Here is a 16,875-nt window from a genome sequence, read left to right as displayed (position 1 = left end):
TAGAAATCGTAATTTTGTATTTGTATACTTTTTATTTTCTCAATTATAAGTATAACACATTAATGATTTGTTAATTTTTATTGTGGGGGACAAAAGATTTAGACTTATGCGATGATTTTCTTGAAATGAATTTTGATTTATTCCATCATCTAGATGTTTTATTCTAATTGTATTTTTATTTAATCGATCATTAAATCTAACTTAACAAGTTAATTAGTTGATTAAGGGGATGTAGCTCAAATGGTAGAGCGCTCGCTTTGCATGCGAGAGGCACGGGGTTCGATCCCCCGCATCTCCATTTCTAATTTTTCAAACAAAAAAAAACTTTAATTATAGGATCTATACCAAAATTAAAACAACTTTTTGTGCTTTTAGATGGAATACAAATATACAATTAACCTAGCCGGTTTTTATTTTTTGTTCTTTTCTATTTTCGGGAATTAGGTAGAACAGATCAACTATAGCCCGGCTCGCTGACCCGACACGAAAAAGTGCGAGTTTTGGTATCCTCAAATACGCATTTTTATACCAAAGCTCGATCACAACCCCTCCGTATTTTTTAGGAGTCACACTTACTATTTTCGGCCATATTTTATTAGGAGTCACACTTTAATTTTTAGTAACTTTTCTACCCACATTCTAATTACTAAATATATCTAATTTCTTTTAGGGACCACCGCTATATTAAAGTTTCTCTCTATTTTTATTAAAATACTTTTCCATCATTCTTTTTCCTATTTGTTTATTACTCTCTCCCCCACTTGCTTTATTATTTTTATTAGATTCAATTTTTCTTCCTTAATACGTGTGTCGGTAAACATGTGACTTCTAATAAAATACAGAGGGAGTAGAAAGTTGTAAATATTGTGGGTAAAAAAGGCAACAGAGTAAATTATGCATGCCTAAGCACAGTAAAAAAACATTATGAGATAAATCAAAATAGAAAGTGTAAATATCATTTTGAAACGGATTAGTATAATTTCCAAACAAAATACCTAATAAAACGGGTGTACATATAAAGTTGGCATTACTCAAACTGCAATAATGTTCATTCCATTGAAGATGGGATTGATTACATTTCCGGTGACTTGAGTTGCCTTTGGCTCATATTCGAGACATGTATTCCGTACTGTATATTCTTAATAAGGAACATTTTCTCCTTTATATCTATACTAATATATTAAAAGGCGTTGTGGAAAATGTATATGTGTCACGTAGTACTCTCCTCACGCCACATCATCCACTCACCAAGTATTATGTAATGGACAACCAAAAATCAATACAATGAGGTTCGAACACCAGACCTCAAGTGTGGATGATAATTCTCATTACCATCTTAACCAACTACCAATTGTGGTTCATATCTTCACATTAATTTATAAATAAATGTTCACATGAAATCTAAAACAAATAAATTTTTAAATGACTTTTTAATTTCTATGGACTATTTTGAAAAGAAGAAAAATTAAAGCATTATGACAACCATGAAGAAACATGATGTCATAAGTCTCATAAGAATCAACTATAGGATTGCCTTACATAGCTGTATATATATCTAATTTGGTGTTTATAAATTTGACGCACTTAGTTCCACGAGAAAATAAATTATACACATTGTAAGATGATATGATTGAAAACTTACTTGCCATGATAAATGACTTAGCGTGTCTGTGTAGTTGATGAACTTAACAGATATTTTTCATTCTATAGAAGACAAGTATTTTGGTCAAATATTGAGCTCAAGAAAAATCTAAAACTTTAGTTATTCAATGTAGCATCCGTGGCATCGCCCGGGCCACACACTAGTTTATACCTAAATAATGGTTTCTCATATTGAAGTTAGATGCCTTCTGCCCACTTCTCTACATGGATGGTTGCTTTGTTGGCCTGTAATTCACACCATGCATAGTTCAAAATTCTAATCATTTATCATTTTATGGAACGATTTCCTTCAATATTGTATAAAGATCCAATAATTCCCAAAACGTTACTTTATAAGTTAATTCCCACCATACTATCCACGTAAGCAAGGTAAAAAGAGATTTTTTTTTTTTTTTTTCCGGTTCAGCGTTGAACCGCCATCTCAAATGGAGATTTTGTTATAAACCGCTATCTGAGATAGCGGTTATGTTTTAAAGCGATTTGCTTCAATGTCTGTGTTGTCATTTGATGATCTCAGATGGCAGTTTGCTTTAAAACATAACGGGTGTACTGTAAGTTTATTTTTTGTTAAGTTTTTGTTTTTTTTCCAAACCGCTATGTACCAACCTGAGATAGCGTGCCGCTTTGTTAAGAAAAAATAGATCTGTTTTAATGTTGACGTGGACGGTATGGTGAGAATTAAGTTAGAAAGTGGAGCATTTTGAAATTTGACGTTCTTTAAATAATATTGAAGGAAATCGCTCCATCTCGTAGGACAATGTTCATTGCTAGTTTGCCACAATAAAAGTTTAAGAAGTCGGACAATGTTCGATGAAAAAGCCTATAATTGGCTAACCTGTAGGCCCGACCCCGAGGAGTGTAAAGAGGGTAAAGGGAATGACAAAAACCACCAAACAAATAACAACAAATGAAATGCAAACCCATCATTCCCTTTCCTTTTTCTTGAAGACCCACAACCAAATGCCCCCTAAAGACTGAGCAAAGGGCCGCGCTGAAAATCCGTCAAAACTACAGGGTGATATAGAGTTAACAGTCTTTTCGAGCTGGGCTTAATGGGCTTTTGGCCCAAAGGGGTTTGAGCTTCAGGCCAAAAGTGTATGTAAAACTGTAAAAATACCTGAAAATCGAGTTTTGGGCTTATTCAGATCTTTCCGGTTGGCCTTTTTTTTAAGGTGAAAAACGTTTATCAAATACTCTCTCCGTCCTTCAATATTTACCCTATTGCATTGTTTTGGATCAAACTTTCAAAAGTTTAACCATGGATTCTCACTAAACTATAAGAAATAACATAATCATGTGAGATCTTGTTAGACTCGGTAAAATGCATATGAATATCCATTTTTTATAATTTTGACGGATATAGAATTAGAGATATTTACGTGTTAAGTTGTGTCATGTACGATATGAAAAGTCAAATGAAACAAACATTGAGGGACGGATGGAGTAAATACTAAACTTCACTCTTTGAACTTTAATTACCTCTTTATCCCAGTCACATCGAATTATGATGATAACTAATATCAGCGTTTGAACTGCAGTCCCCCCACAAATCATTCCAGCCCAAACACCCTGAAATCAATTCAATTTTAATTTTTAGCAACAAGGCCAAATATAATGTGTATTAATATTAAAAATAACTACGTTATCCTAGAGATTAAAATATCATATAAGAATCATAAGATACTCTAGGATAACTAATCATGTAGTAAAACCACATAGTCGGTTGAAAGAAAATTGGGTACCATGGGAAAATAATTACCATAACTCCTTGGTCAAATGTCCAGCCCATCAAATACCCAAGTGGTGCCCCGAGCAAATAGTAACATCCGATGTTAATGTAAGCCACCGTGCTTTGCCACCCTGATCCTACCGCGACACCTATAAAACAAAGGCATAAAGATGAGAACACAAGGCATGGGTCAACTAAATGTTGGCTAGCTACAACAATTGTGTAAGAAGAACGACCCTACTGAATCAACATTTATGTCACTTCCAAGTAGACCTGTTAAAAATCGATCAGACCCGAAACCCACCTGAAACCAACCTGAAAATACTGGATCTTGAACAAGATATTGCGACCCGTAACCCAATTTCTGAACCCGAACAACACGAAAAGTATTGGGTCAAAACCCGACGGGACTCGTTTTTTACCCGATTGAATGATATATAATCGTTCTTTAGTAATAAATGAGATTGTAATGAAATTTAAACAAAATAAACAAGTTCTTGTTACGGTTGCTGGGTGTAATTTCATTTTGATTTGAATTTATACCTTATTTTATGGTTGAATTTGACTAAATATAAACTTGTGTATGAAAATTTGTTAATTTATGCGCCTTTTTTTTGTATATTTATTCGCTTAAAAATATATCTAACCCGTTGGGTCGAACCTAACCCAAAATTTATGGGTGTTGAACCAACATTTGTAAACCCGAACCCTAAAGTGACCGACCTGATCGAACCAAAAAATATCTTTTTTTATAACCCGACCAACCCATTCTTAGCTGATGGGGCTCAACTTTGTGACCTACTAGATCTAATTGAGTTTCCACCAACTTCTTCAACTTGTATTTGTTAAAAGAAAATGTAATTGTATAGATGGAGAAGAGAAATTACCGGAGAGGACGGGTTGGACACTGTTGAGTAGGATGGAGAACGCCAAGAAGACGGAAAGCTTCTTAACCGCTTCGATGACGGGTGGACTGGTTGAGAAAATAAAAGCAATCTTTTCGTGAAAAATCAAAACTAGCAACCAAAAGAAAATCCCAATTGCAACAGACGTCAAAACTGCTACCCTCGTTGCAAATTTAGCTCCTTTTCCATTCCCTGCTCCTAGCTCATTTGATACCCTTACTCTGTTCACATTTAACAAACCAATCATTAATAATGTCTTAAAAACATAACTGATGTTTACTGTTTAGTTTGTATTTCAAAGTTGTGCAACAAGCTAACATACGCGTATTAATAAAGTTCGTCTCTAATTCCCGATTGTTTGTCATATACAAATATACAATTAAAGATGGCATTGGCCTGGCCCTACGCGACCCGAGGCCCTGCACGGAAAAGGCACGATCCAACATAAGCACAATGTCGTGGGTCGTGGGATAGACTGGAGCACTTTCTTGGGAAAAAGTACGACAATACACGACACGATAAATCACATCTATCTATACTAATATATTCAAAGGCGTTTAGGAAAACGTATATGTGTCACGTATACCCCCTCCTTATACGCCACGTCACCACTAATAAGCATCACGGTTTGCTATTGACAACCAAAAAAGCATGTAGCAAGGATCGAACATCAAACCTCATGGATTAAAGTTTCATTTCCTACCATCTCAACTAGCTACAATATTTGTTATATTTTCCAATATAAATGTAAAATACAGTCTTTTAACAATAGGCACATGTTTAAAAAAAGTAAAATTCGGAGCAAAGCCCGGGCCACACACTAGTTATATTAACTAAAATAAGACATAGACACAAAAGTTCGACCCAACAGAAGTGGAAATGAGCTTGGATCGTGTTTGGGCCTCCTTTTTAAAATTTCCAGCCCGTTCAAACCCAAGACACTTGACATCATGAAGCCTGTTTAAACCCAAGACACTTGGGCTTATCACGAATTATGTGGGTTTGACGTGGGACATGCCCGTTCAAACCCAAGGCACTTAAGCTTACCATGAAGCCTGACCCGACCTGACCCAATCAAACCTAACCTAACTCGATGTTATCTTTATTCTTAACATACTCCCTCCCGTCTCTAATTGTTGATTGCTTGTCCTATCTCTAATTCTTGATTGCTTGTCCTATTTCGGAAGTCTCGAATTAGTTGTATCATTCATTTTCTGATTTTCTTTCAACGGAGTAATACCTACGTAAGTAACTCAAGCAATTGTTCCTTTCAACGTTTTCAACATTCTAAAACTTTGTGTCATGTATTCATCCTAATTAAACATGTTTGGATGGGTCACTTAAATTAATGATAAGTCGAGTTTACTCAAACTGAAACAAATTGGAACAATTTTCGTAGCCCCCCATATCCCTATCTCTTTGTCAATATAAGTGACCCATCCAACTTGAGCAGTTGATACTACCTTCGAATTCTTAAAGTTCTTTACGCTTTGAAATATGTGTCCAAAGCATGAAAACTTTGACCGTAAACTTTTACTATTATATACACCAATCGGTATGTATTTTCTTAATATCAACTTTTTATAATTTTTTCACATACGAAATTGGATATATTAATAGTTAACTATTGCATTGAATTCCGTGCAAATAGTAACCGTAAAGAACTTTACGAAACGGAGATAGTACGAGTTAATTTTGCCGGTAAAAAAAGAAAGCGAAGATACGAACTTACCCGACACCAGCAAAGAATGCCATAGGAATCATCAACTCCCATCCGTTGATGCTCGTACTGTCCAATCAACAACGTTTCTCATGTTACTATTAGATGAAGTATTTTCGAATATCTGATATGTGCAGAGTAAAAGACAAATAGCTAAAAGACAAAATAGGGGGAAAAAAAGAAGTACCATTCATATTAAAAAAAGTGTCATTCTGTTAAAAAAAAAAAAAAAAAAAAAGTAGGAAATGATTGGTCTTCAATAACTACAAGTGTTTGTTGATTGATTTAATGTTGAAAGTTTTGTGATTTCAGGAATAATAAAACGGGTCCATTAAATTGAAGCATTGAATTAATCATACCATATGGATAACGCATCAAGGGCTATCTCAGCATTCTCCAGATTTCCAGTCATCAGTACCAATACTCTGTAGTACCAATTTTCCAAACTGCATGTTCATAATTATATACATTAAACTTGTTATTAGAGATATTATACTCGGTAATAATCAAAATAAGTACCAGTTTTTTTTGTCATTTAACACCTTAAAAAACCAGTTTTTGAAATTTAACACCATTTAACGATTTCCGTTAGAAAAAAAACGTTGGTTTTTAACTATGTTACACGTAGTAGTTTCCAATGTATGATTTGATGGTAGACAACTCCTTCTTATTGCTTGCAAGTATAGCATAGACTTAAAAACCAACGTTTTTCTTAACGAAGATCGTTAAGTTGGTCGATTTTTATTTTTTTATTTTTTAAGATGTTTAAATATAACAAAAATTAAGCAAGGTGTTAATTACAAAAACTGATTTTTTTTAAGGTGTTAAATAACAAAAATATCCTAAATACCAAGAGTCAAAAAGTTCCAATGAATTGTGTACAAGAAAATGAATACACTCCCTTCTTTTCACATTTAAGTTGAGAATATTTGATTAACACAAAATACAATATAAGATTGGTGGCTTACTCCACCTATTACAGAATAAACGAAACCATAGTTATATGTTTCTAATTTCTCAGGTGTCCTCCAATACGGACTCATGTGTAGCTCCATGAGATTTTATCATGGCCCTCACTAAATTAAAGGCAGAGAAAAATAATACAAATGGCCTATTGAAATTGTTATGTGTGTCTCGAATCTTCCTTGAAAGATGTTAGGGTGTTATAGTGGAAGGTCTGACTTCAAATGGATATATTTCATTATCTAATCATTAGATTTAGTTGATTCAAGTTGGAGGTGAAAGCTTGGCTCATAACTTTTCAACGCATGGTCATAAACTCATTGGATGAGAAATGAGGGAGTTATGACTATTTTATGAGAAGCTTTCATGAATCAAGGGAAGTTCGGCCGAACCTGCTGGAGGTTCGGTCGAACCTGCTGGAAGTTCGCCCGAACTCTTTGATGGTTCGACCGAACCTAGGGATGACAGTGGGTAATGGACCCGACCCGGATCCGTGGATCCAGATCCGTTTTCAACGGATCTGGATCCTCAATTTTTGGACCCGACGGATCCGGGTAGGATATGGATCCTTGGTTTTAAAAACGGATCTGGATCGGGTCCTAAGTCATTACCCGGATCCAGATCCGTTTACCCGTTTTTATAAAAAAAATATATAAAAATATAAAAGTAAAGACTTAAGACTTGTAGTATTATTGAAGTTTTTGAACTTTTAGTATTATTTATGTTGGATTTGTTAAATTTTATTTTAGTAAATGCTTGTATGGAAAAATAGCTTTGTTATTGAAGTTTTATTAAACTATGTTTTAAGGTTAAAATGAAAATTAGTTTCGTTTGATGAAAAAATAAGTTAGGATCCGTTTTGGATCCGTTTTGGACCCGGATCCGTAGGATCCGTCGGATCTGGATCTGGATCCTCAATTTAATTACCCAGCGGATCCGGGTAGGATCTGGATCCTTGCCTAAAAAACGGGTCTGGATCTGGATCCTAGAGGATCCGGTCCAGATCCTACCCGTTGCCATCCCTAACCGAACCTGAAGAGAGTCAGTAGCTTTGAGATTTTGGAGGTTCGCCCGAACTTTGGGTAAGTTCGTTCGAATCTGTCCTTGGTTCGGCCGAACCCTTTAAAGGTTCGACCGAACCTTGCGGAACTATTTTCTTCTCCGCAAGGTTCGACGTGGCCTTTTCTTGTCCCTTAGATTGGTTTGTTGTCTAACACTATAAATACCAAATGTAATGATAATTTCAGAATTAAGAGAGAGAAACACAAGTGAGGTTGAAACCCTAAATCTAAGCATACATAGAATTCTCTCTTCTTCTCATTTGAGAATTACTCTTTGTAATTCTTTCTCCATTGAAGAGTAATAGAAGCTCCAAACCCTCCCGCATGGTGGATGTAGCTCATTGAACGGTGAACCACCTTAAATTTTTGTGTGTGTTTTTAATTTGTTCATTTATTCTTTCTCATTATTCCAACATCAAATTTGTCATACAAATCAATATTCAAGCCCAAAAAGGTTCTTCATTCATAAAAATTGGTATCAGATCTAAGGTTGTGTTTGGGTTGTTTGCTTGATTTCTTGGGGAGTATTGAATACTCATGTCGACAATGAAGTTGTATTTTGAGAAGTTTGATAGGTCAATCAACTTTGGTCTTTGGCAATTGAAAATGAAAGCTATTTTGATACAAAATGGTGTACACAAGGCTCTTGAAGGGAAGGATAAGAAACTCACTACCATGACGGAAGTGAAGTGGGAGGAGATTGATTTGAAGACTTTGTCGACAATACAACTTTGCCTCTCGAATGAAGTATTGAGGGACGTTGCCAAGGAGGAAACCGCGGATGATCTATGGTCGAAGTTGGAGGCTCTTTATATGGCTAAAAGTGTCACCCATCGTCTACTACTCAAGAGTAGACTCTATGATCTTCGACTTGAGGAAGGTAATTCTCTTAAGTATCTTTTAGATGAGTTCTTTTCGATTGTTATGGATCTTCAAAATATTGATTTTGTTTTATATGATGAGGATCTTGCAATTTACTTGTTATGTTTATTTCCACCATTCTATAAACATTTTCGTGAAACTATCTTGCATGGTATAGATGACATGAGTATTGATGATGTTAGAGATGCTTTGACCCAAAATGACTTAATTGATAATCAATTGATTTCTAAATCATCAAATAACAATGATGGATTATTTGGGAGGGGTAGAAATCATGAGAAGACTTCTACTAGTAATGGCGGTAATTGGGGAAACGAATAGGGGTCAATTCAAGTCAAAGAAACTGAATCCTAACCGTAACAAGTCTTGCAATTATTGTCACACTATAGGCCACATTAAGTCGGAATGTTGGAAGTGGCAAAATAAACAATCGGGAGGTAATGGTAAGTCCGGAAAGGGAAAAGAATCTCATGCTACCGCCGAGGCTAGCTATGTAGATACCGATAGTGATAGTGGTACATTGGTTGCCACTCATGGAAGAATCAAGGGTAAGGATGAATGAATTTTGAATTCAGGTTGCTCGTTTCATATGATCCCCAAGGATCTCTTTAGCTCCCATGAGGAGTATAATGGATGTAATTTCACCATGGGAAACAATGAAACTTGCAAGGTGATTGGAATTGGGACGGTAGCCATCAAAATGTTTGATGGTATTGTGAGAACCTTAACTAAAGTTCGTCATGTTTTGAAGCTAAAGAAGAATTTGATATCTCTTGACACTCTTGACACTAACGGTTGTAATGCATATCGGAAGGTGGAGTAATGATGGTTGTGAATTAAAGGTGCTCTTGTGTTTATGAAGGGTTCTAAAGTGGGAAGCTTGTACTCATTGCAAGGATCCACCATGGTAGGCTCGGCAAATGTTTCCACGGGTACTATGAGTGATAGTGAGACCAAGTTATGGCATTTGAGACTTGGCCATATAGGAGAGCATGGTATGTCGGAGAGAAGAAGTTTTTGAAGTATTGTCTCAAGCATGGCATTATGCGGCGTCGAATTTTTGCGGGTAGAACTCAACAAAATGGGGTTACGAAGCGAATGAATAAACCCTCTTAGAGAGGGCTAGATGTATGCTTTCACAAGCAAATTTGAGGAAATTTTTTTGGGCGGAAGCCGTTGCAATGGCTTGTTACTTGGTGAATTGCTCTCCTCACTCGGCTCTTAACTTCAAGTCACCTCTTGAGGTATGGTACGAAAAAAATCCGTTGATTATTCTAGTTTGAGAGTATTTGGTTGTCCTGCTTATATTCATGATAGCGATGCTAAACTTGAACCTAGAGCTAAAAATGTATTTTTTTTGGCTATGGTTTAGGAGTTAAAGGTTATAGAGTATGGTGTAACCAATCTAGAAGAGTCATAACTTCTAGAGATATTATTTTTGATGAAAATTGTATGATCACTCCGGGAAAGAAGCTTTCTATTTGCAATGATGTAGGTTCACACCATGATACCGAGGAGGAGGTGGAGCTAGATGAGCATTCACATGAAGATGGCCCCTCATCAAGGAGACCTCGTGAAGCGACACCACAAGCTCAAAAGAAATATATTGCCGAAGAAAGAGCAAAGAGACCAATCAAGCCTCCAAGTAGGTACATTGAGGAGTGTGATTATGTCCAATATGCTCTCACCGTTGTAAGTCAAGTGGAGACTGATAATGATGATCCTTGTTTATTCAAGAAAGCAATGTCTCTAATGATGCCGACAAGTGGTTGATAGCCATGGAAAAAGAAAATCCTTGCACAAGAACAATACTGGGAGCCTATGCATTGCACAGAAAGGCAAAAGAATTGTTGGGTGCAAGTGGGTGTACAAGAAGAAGGAAGGTACACCGAAATCGGGTAGTCCCGTTTACAAGGCAAGAGTTGTTGCAAGAGGTTTCACACAAATTGATGGTGTTGACTTTCATGAAGTATTTTCTCCGGTTGTGAAACACTCATCCATAAGGGTGTTGCTTGCCTTGGTAGCTATGGAAGACTTGTAGTTACACCAACTTGATGTGAAGACCGCATTCCTCCATGGGGATTTGGAGGAGGAGATATACATGAAGAAACCGAAAGGTTTTGAGGAGAAAGGGAAGGAAAATCATGTGTGTCATCTTTTAAAGTCCTTGTATGGCTTGAAACAATCTCCTAAGGCAATGGTATAAACGATTTGATTTGTTCATGTTGGCATATGATTTCACACGGAGCTCTTATGATAGTTGTGTCTTTTACACAGAACTTGTGAGTGGTTCCTTCATCTACTTGCTCTTATATGTAGATGCTATGTTGGTGGCTTGCAAGAATATGATTGAAATTGACAACTTGAAAAAGTTGTTGGCAAGTTAATTTGATATGAAAGATCTTGGTGAATCCAAGAAGATTCTTGGTATGGAAATAATTCATGATAGGAATGCGGGTGTTTTGTATCTTAATCAAAAGAGATACATTGAGAAGGTGCTTGAGCGCTTCTTCATGGTGCATGCAAAACTCGTTTCCACTCCATTGAGTTCTCACTTTAAGCTCTCAAAGGAGCTTAGTACTCAATCCAAGGAAGAAGAAAAGTCAATGGCTCACATTCCATAAACTAGTACGGTTGGAAGTGTGATGTGTGCCATGGTGTGTTCAAGACAAGATATAGCTCATGCGGTGAGTATGGTTAGTCGGTATATGTCAGGACCGGAAAAGGTCCACTGGGAAGCCGTGGAGTGTTTGTTGAGGTACTTGAAGGGTACCTCAAACGTTTGCCTTGAGTTTGGTAGAAATGCAAATGGACTTCAAAGCTTTTGTGATTCGGATTATGGAGGTGATTTGGATGACCGGAAATCTACTTTCGGTTATGTCTTTACTTTGGGTGGTACGGCCGTGAGTTGGCAATCAACGCTACAAGATGTTGTAGCTCTTTCAACTACGGAGGCTGAGTTTATGGCCATTACCGAAGCATTCAAAGAAGAAAAGTGGCTCAAAGGACTAGTGGGAGAGTTTAGTCCATGTTCAAGCTTGGTGTCCTTGTTTTGTGATAGTCAAAGTGCCATACACTTGGCTAAGAATCAAATCACATTCTACAAGAGAACCAAGTACATTGACATAAAATTTAACTTTTTTCGAGATGTGATAGCTAAGAAAAAATTTCTCTTGAAGAAGATTGGTAATGAGGAGAATCTCGCCGATATGTTGACAAAACTTTTGCCGACAAATAAGTACACTTTGTGTGTGGATTTAGTTGGTCTTTCTCCATGTTCGATGTAAGTCGATAAGGGCTTGTTGGGAGTGTGTTTTGAGTATGTTTTGGTATTACATTATGAGAAAGTGTGGAGGATTCAAGTCAAGGTGGAGAATTGTTATGTGTGCCTCGAATCTTACTTGAAGGATGTTAGAGTGTTATAGTGGAAGGTCTAACTTCAAATGGACATATCTCATTATCTACTCATTAGATTGAGTTGATTCAAGTTGGAGGCAAAATCTTGGCTCAATAGCTCATTTTGGATGAGAAATGAGGGAGTTATGACTATTTTACGAGAAGATGTCATGAAGCAGGGGAAGTTCGGTCGAACATGCTGGAGGTTCGGCCGAACCTGCTGGAAGTTCGCTCGAACTCTTAGATGGTTCGACCGAACCTGAAGAGAGTCAGTAGCTTTGAGATATTGGAGGTTCGCCCGAACTTTGGGTAAGTTCGGCCTAACCTGACCTCGGTTCGACCGAACCCTACGGGTGAACTGTTTTCTTCTCCGCAAGTTTCAATCGACGTGGACTTTTCTTGTCCCTTAGATTGGTTTGAGAATTTCATAATTAAGAGAGAGAAACACAAGTGAGGTTGAAACCATAGATCTAAGCATACATAGAATTCTCTCTTCTTCACCTTTGAGGATTCCTCTTTGTAATTCTTTCTCCATTGAAGAGTAATACAAGCTCCAAACACTCCTTCATGGTGGATGTAGCTCATTGAAGAGTGAACCACCTTAAATCTTTGTGTGTGTGTTTAATTTGTTCATTTACTTCTTCTCATTATTCCAACATCAAATTTGTCATACAAATCAACATTCAAACTCAAAAGGTCCTTAATTCATAACAAAATTTATTTTATAATGTGATTATTGTTGTTGTCGTCACTAAAGTTGCTAGGGGTTGCAAATTAATACGAGGTTGTTGCACTAGTATTAAACTTTTGTTCATGAAACTTTAATCGTTAGCTAATATCATTATATTTTGGGATGCCACATCAGTTCTTCAAACAACAACATTCTATAACTAAAATAATGCTCTAATGTTTAGAACATACATAGTGTTAAAATAATAACACAAATGTAAGTTAAGACTATTTGATTAACATGTAAAATTGTTGGGTTACTCGGCTAGTACTATGTAGTTACATGTAACTAAACTTCCTATTAAATGTCCATATTTAGAAAATTGATTAGCAATGTCAATTAGTCAACCATCAATCTAGTGAGTAGTATAAAGAAGAAGAATGTCTCTAACCCCCTAATAATTGTTAGAACACTTTAATTACGGATTATAATAGGCATAAGGTCATGACTTCTATGTCTTAATCTATTTGTACTTTTCCAACAAAAAAATATACTCCCTCCGTCCCAGATTAGTTGTTACACTTACCTTTGCACAAAGTTTTAGGTGATAAGTGGTTGTTTGGTTATCAATTGTTATTTTATTGAAAAAGTAGATATGATAGAAGTTAGTGGGGTATTTTTTTAATTGAATGAGAGAGGGTGTGGGGACAAAAATAAATTAGTGGGAAGAGATAGACAATATAATAATTGTGGGGTCATTCCTAATTTAGAAGTGTAACAACTAATCTGGGACGGACGAAAAAAGAAAGTGTAACAACTAATTTGGGACGGAGGGAGTACAATATTAAAACGAAAAGTGTAAAGATACTTTTGAAATGGAGATAGTTTAAATAAGAGTATTACCATAGCATGACGCCGGAAGCGGTTGATAGCTTGACGAACTCCCAAAGGCCAGAAAAGGCCTCCATAGAGAAACCAGTCCAAGTGATGGGGCACCCACCAAAAGCAGTGTAACCATACAGCCCAAACACCACCACCCACCACCCAAAGTTCTGGGTGGCGGCGATACCAATAATGCCACACTTGAACACGGACACAAACAACCAGGACACGAATAAATGTACCGCCAGTGCGACCACTGAGACCCACGCCACGACATTGGCCTTAAGTTGGCATTGCAGAAACCTTTGTAGCGGAAATTGAAAGGCAAAGCTAAAATGAATTGGTAACATCCACAACGCAACCATTCCCGCCATCTCGGACACGTCGTCCGGTTGGCCTAATAGCTTTAACAAAGGTGTTGCAAATATGTACAAGGGTAACAAAAGGATGCAACATACAAATAACACAATCCATGACCTTTGCATGTATACGCCCAACATGTGGTACTTCTTTGCCCCATATGCTTGCCCACATAGTGTCTCCAAAGCACTTGCCATTCCCAACTATTTTGTTTAACAAAATTCCTCATTTGTATTAGTCCATTATTGTTTAATTTCTTGGCTTAAAATTGGGGGGAAAAACATCAACTAATCATTGAACTTTATCAAAAACATAAAAAATCAAACAACTTAACATCAAGGATGCGTCATATTCACCTAATTTCATTATTCGGACTTAACTTAATTTATAAGAAGTTATTTGAGATGTAAATCGAATTTAGATTTTAACACTTACTTTTTCTAATTTCATTTATCAGGACTTAACTTAATTTATAAAAACTTATTTGAGTTGTAAACTAGATTTAGATTTTAACCCTTACTTTCCTTAAACTTGAGTAGCAAATCAACTTAACATTTTAACTTTATACTAGCTTCTAGTCATTATAGAAACGGAACCAAAAACCTTAATTTTCCATCTATATATTCCTCCAAATAAGAAAATTACCTACTTTAAACAAGCTTTTAAAAAAAAAAAAAAAAAAAAAAAAAACTTAGCGTGTGTCGATGCTCCCGCCCCCTATGTTCCGCCCCTAATCAACCATCAACATCATGTAACTACCAAATCAAACTATATTTAATTATTTAGGGTCTGTTTGCTTCAACTTATTTTGAATTATTACAGTAAGTTTTACAGAGGGAAAAAAAACACATAAACATAGAAAAATTGCAAAAATAATTTCAGACAAAGTTAATTTCAGTCAAATTCAATTATACTCCAGCTAATTATGAATGAACCAATAAATAGTAATTATGAATAAATCAATAGATATTGTTTATTGTTTTAACATAAAGTTGGCATATAAGTTACTCCCTCCGTCTCTTAATACTCGCACCGTTTTGACTGGACATGCTTGTCAATGCACAATTTTCACCACCAATATCTTTAACTACATATTATAAAAACTTATAAAAATACTAAGATTTTGAAAATATATATTAAGATGAAACCAACAATATTTTATATACTAACATTTGTTTTCATATATTAGAAATAAAATAGGGTTAAATTGAATTATGTTAATAGTACAAAAAGTCAAAACGGTGCGAGTATTAAGGGACAGAGGCAGTACCATGAGACCGTAGTCGAAGGCAACGATGACATTGTTACCGATAGAAATAGCAGCAAGCTCAAGGTCACCAAGGTGGCCGGCAAAGGATTGAGTCACAACAAACATAGTGTAAGAAGCAATACGGGCCACAATCGACGGGCCGACGATGTTCCATAACTTCTTGGATTCGACCCGAACCCGTTTTACAAGACTACTATTATTGTTGTGTTCTTCATCATCATCATCATCATTATAAAAATGATTATTATGGTGGTTTTTTAAAAGGGGAATTTTCTGGTCTTCAAATTTGTTGGGGATGTTGTCTTTAGACATAGTAAGCTTTTTTTTAAGGACTATATTTAGAGTCCAATTTGCTAATCTAAAAGACAATTAAAGAGTTGGTGAATCGAATGAGATTTTAAAAGAGAGGGAATATAAAGGAGAGATGGCAAAATTGTAAAAGGATACGTTTACTATTAACTTTTGAATGTCTTGAATGATTGTCTGGTCATTAATAAACTTTTGACATTTCTTCTTTGCTTTTTTTTTTGAGGGAAGACATTTATTCTTGTTCTTAATATATTATTTTATAGTGTATTCACTATGTGAGTGTAAAATACCAATTGAGGTTGATATAAGCGATTAAGGGCCTCTTGCTCCTTAATCAATGTTTCGGGTTCGAGCCTTGAGAATGGTAAAAATCTCAAATGGGAGGGATACTGCCTATTGAGATACCCATGCAAACTCCCGCGTGAGATTAGTCCACTAGCTGAAGACGGTGGGAACTTCTCGTAGTAGAACCAAAAAAAAAAAAAACTATGTGAGTGTAAAATGTGTACGTGGATTAGTAAAGTGGACTCTTTAGTAGAGAGACAGATAAAAAGTAAGTGGAAAAAATTATTAAATAAGATATGAGACAAACAAATAACGACATTTCATAAAGGAATATGGGGTAATTTTTCAGGGACATACAGTATTTCTTATTAGGTTCATGTAGTCATTCGCCTTTTATCCAACTAAGTTGAATATAACATGTCTGTTAAATAATTGTAAAACAGTCTAATATAACAATAGTTTTGGGATTAAATCTTATTTCAAAATAATTTAAAAAAACTAATTTCCCACGACTTCTACTTTTGTGTCTTCTGAAGTTCTGATACCAACTTCACTCTAATTTCCATCAATTTTATTTCCATATTTTAATCACATGCCTTGTTCCATACTTGTTTGGGTTACTTCACTCTATTAAGTTTTGTTTAGTTTTATTCAACTCAAAGACCCAAAAGAGCAATACGCCAATACCTTATTCGTAAATAATGGTGCTTCATTTATACTCCCTATGTTTTTTCCGTAAATAAATAAGGTATTCTATTCACCTGATTTTTACTTATTTTTT

At 35.8% G+C, this 16,875-nt stretch overlaps 1 protein-coding gene and 1 non-coding gene across 3 annotated transcripts in view; one reads left to right on the top strand and one right to left on the bottom strand.

Moving 5' to 3' along the window:
- Positions 1 to 16,014, bottom strand: part of LOC110791764 (protein DETOXIFICATION 27-like) — a 44,295-nt gene extending 28,281 nt beyond the window's left edge. Inside the window, exons 1-8 of one of the 2 annotated variants that reach the window (XM_056841024.1) lie at positions 15,501 to 16,014; positions 13,892 to 14,433; positions 6,376 to 6,462; positions 6,029 to 6,085; positions 4,279 to 4,517; positions 3,422 to 3,540; positions 3,142 to 3,231; positions 1,814 to 1,887 (exon numbers count right to left, since the gene is read on the bottom strand). In XM_056841024.1, coding sequence (XP_056697002.1) covers positions 1,840 to 1,887; positions 3,142 to 3,231; positions 3,422 to 3,540; positions 4,279 to 4,517; positions 6,029 to 6,085; positions 6,376 to 6,462; positions 13,892 to 14,433; positions 15,501 to 15,812 — 1,494 coding nt within the window. In that variant the 5' untranslated portion in view covers positions 15,813 to 16,014 and the 3' untranslated portion in view covers positions 1,814 to 1,839. Of the gene's footprint in view, positions 1 to 930; positions 1,888 to 3,141; positions 3,232 to 3,421; positions 3,541 to 4,278; positions 4,518 to 6,028; positions 6,086 to 6,375; positions 6,463 to 13,891; positions 14,434 to 15,500 lie in introns of those variants that run through there. The other variant, XM_021996529.2, reaches the window with a different exon arrangement.
- TRNAA-UGC (transfer RNA alanine (anticodon UGC)) lies at positions 226 to 298 on the top strand. The gene has a single exon. It is a non-coding gene; the product is annotated as a tRNA-Ala (tRNA).
- Positions 16,015 to 16,875: the final 861 nt, after the last annotated feature.

Source organism: Spinacia oleracea, chromosome 3 (assembly GCF_020520425.1).
Source record: "Spinacia oleracea cultivar Varoflay chromosome 3, BTI_SOV_V1, whole genome shotgun sequence".
NCBI lineage: Eukaryota > Viridiplantae > Streptophyta > Magnoliopsida > Caryophyllales > Amaranthaceae > Spinacia > Spinacia oleracea.
This window is presented reverse-complemented; position numbering and strand designations above follow the sequence as displayed.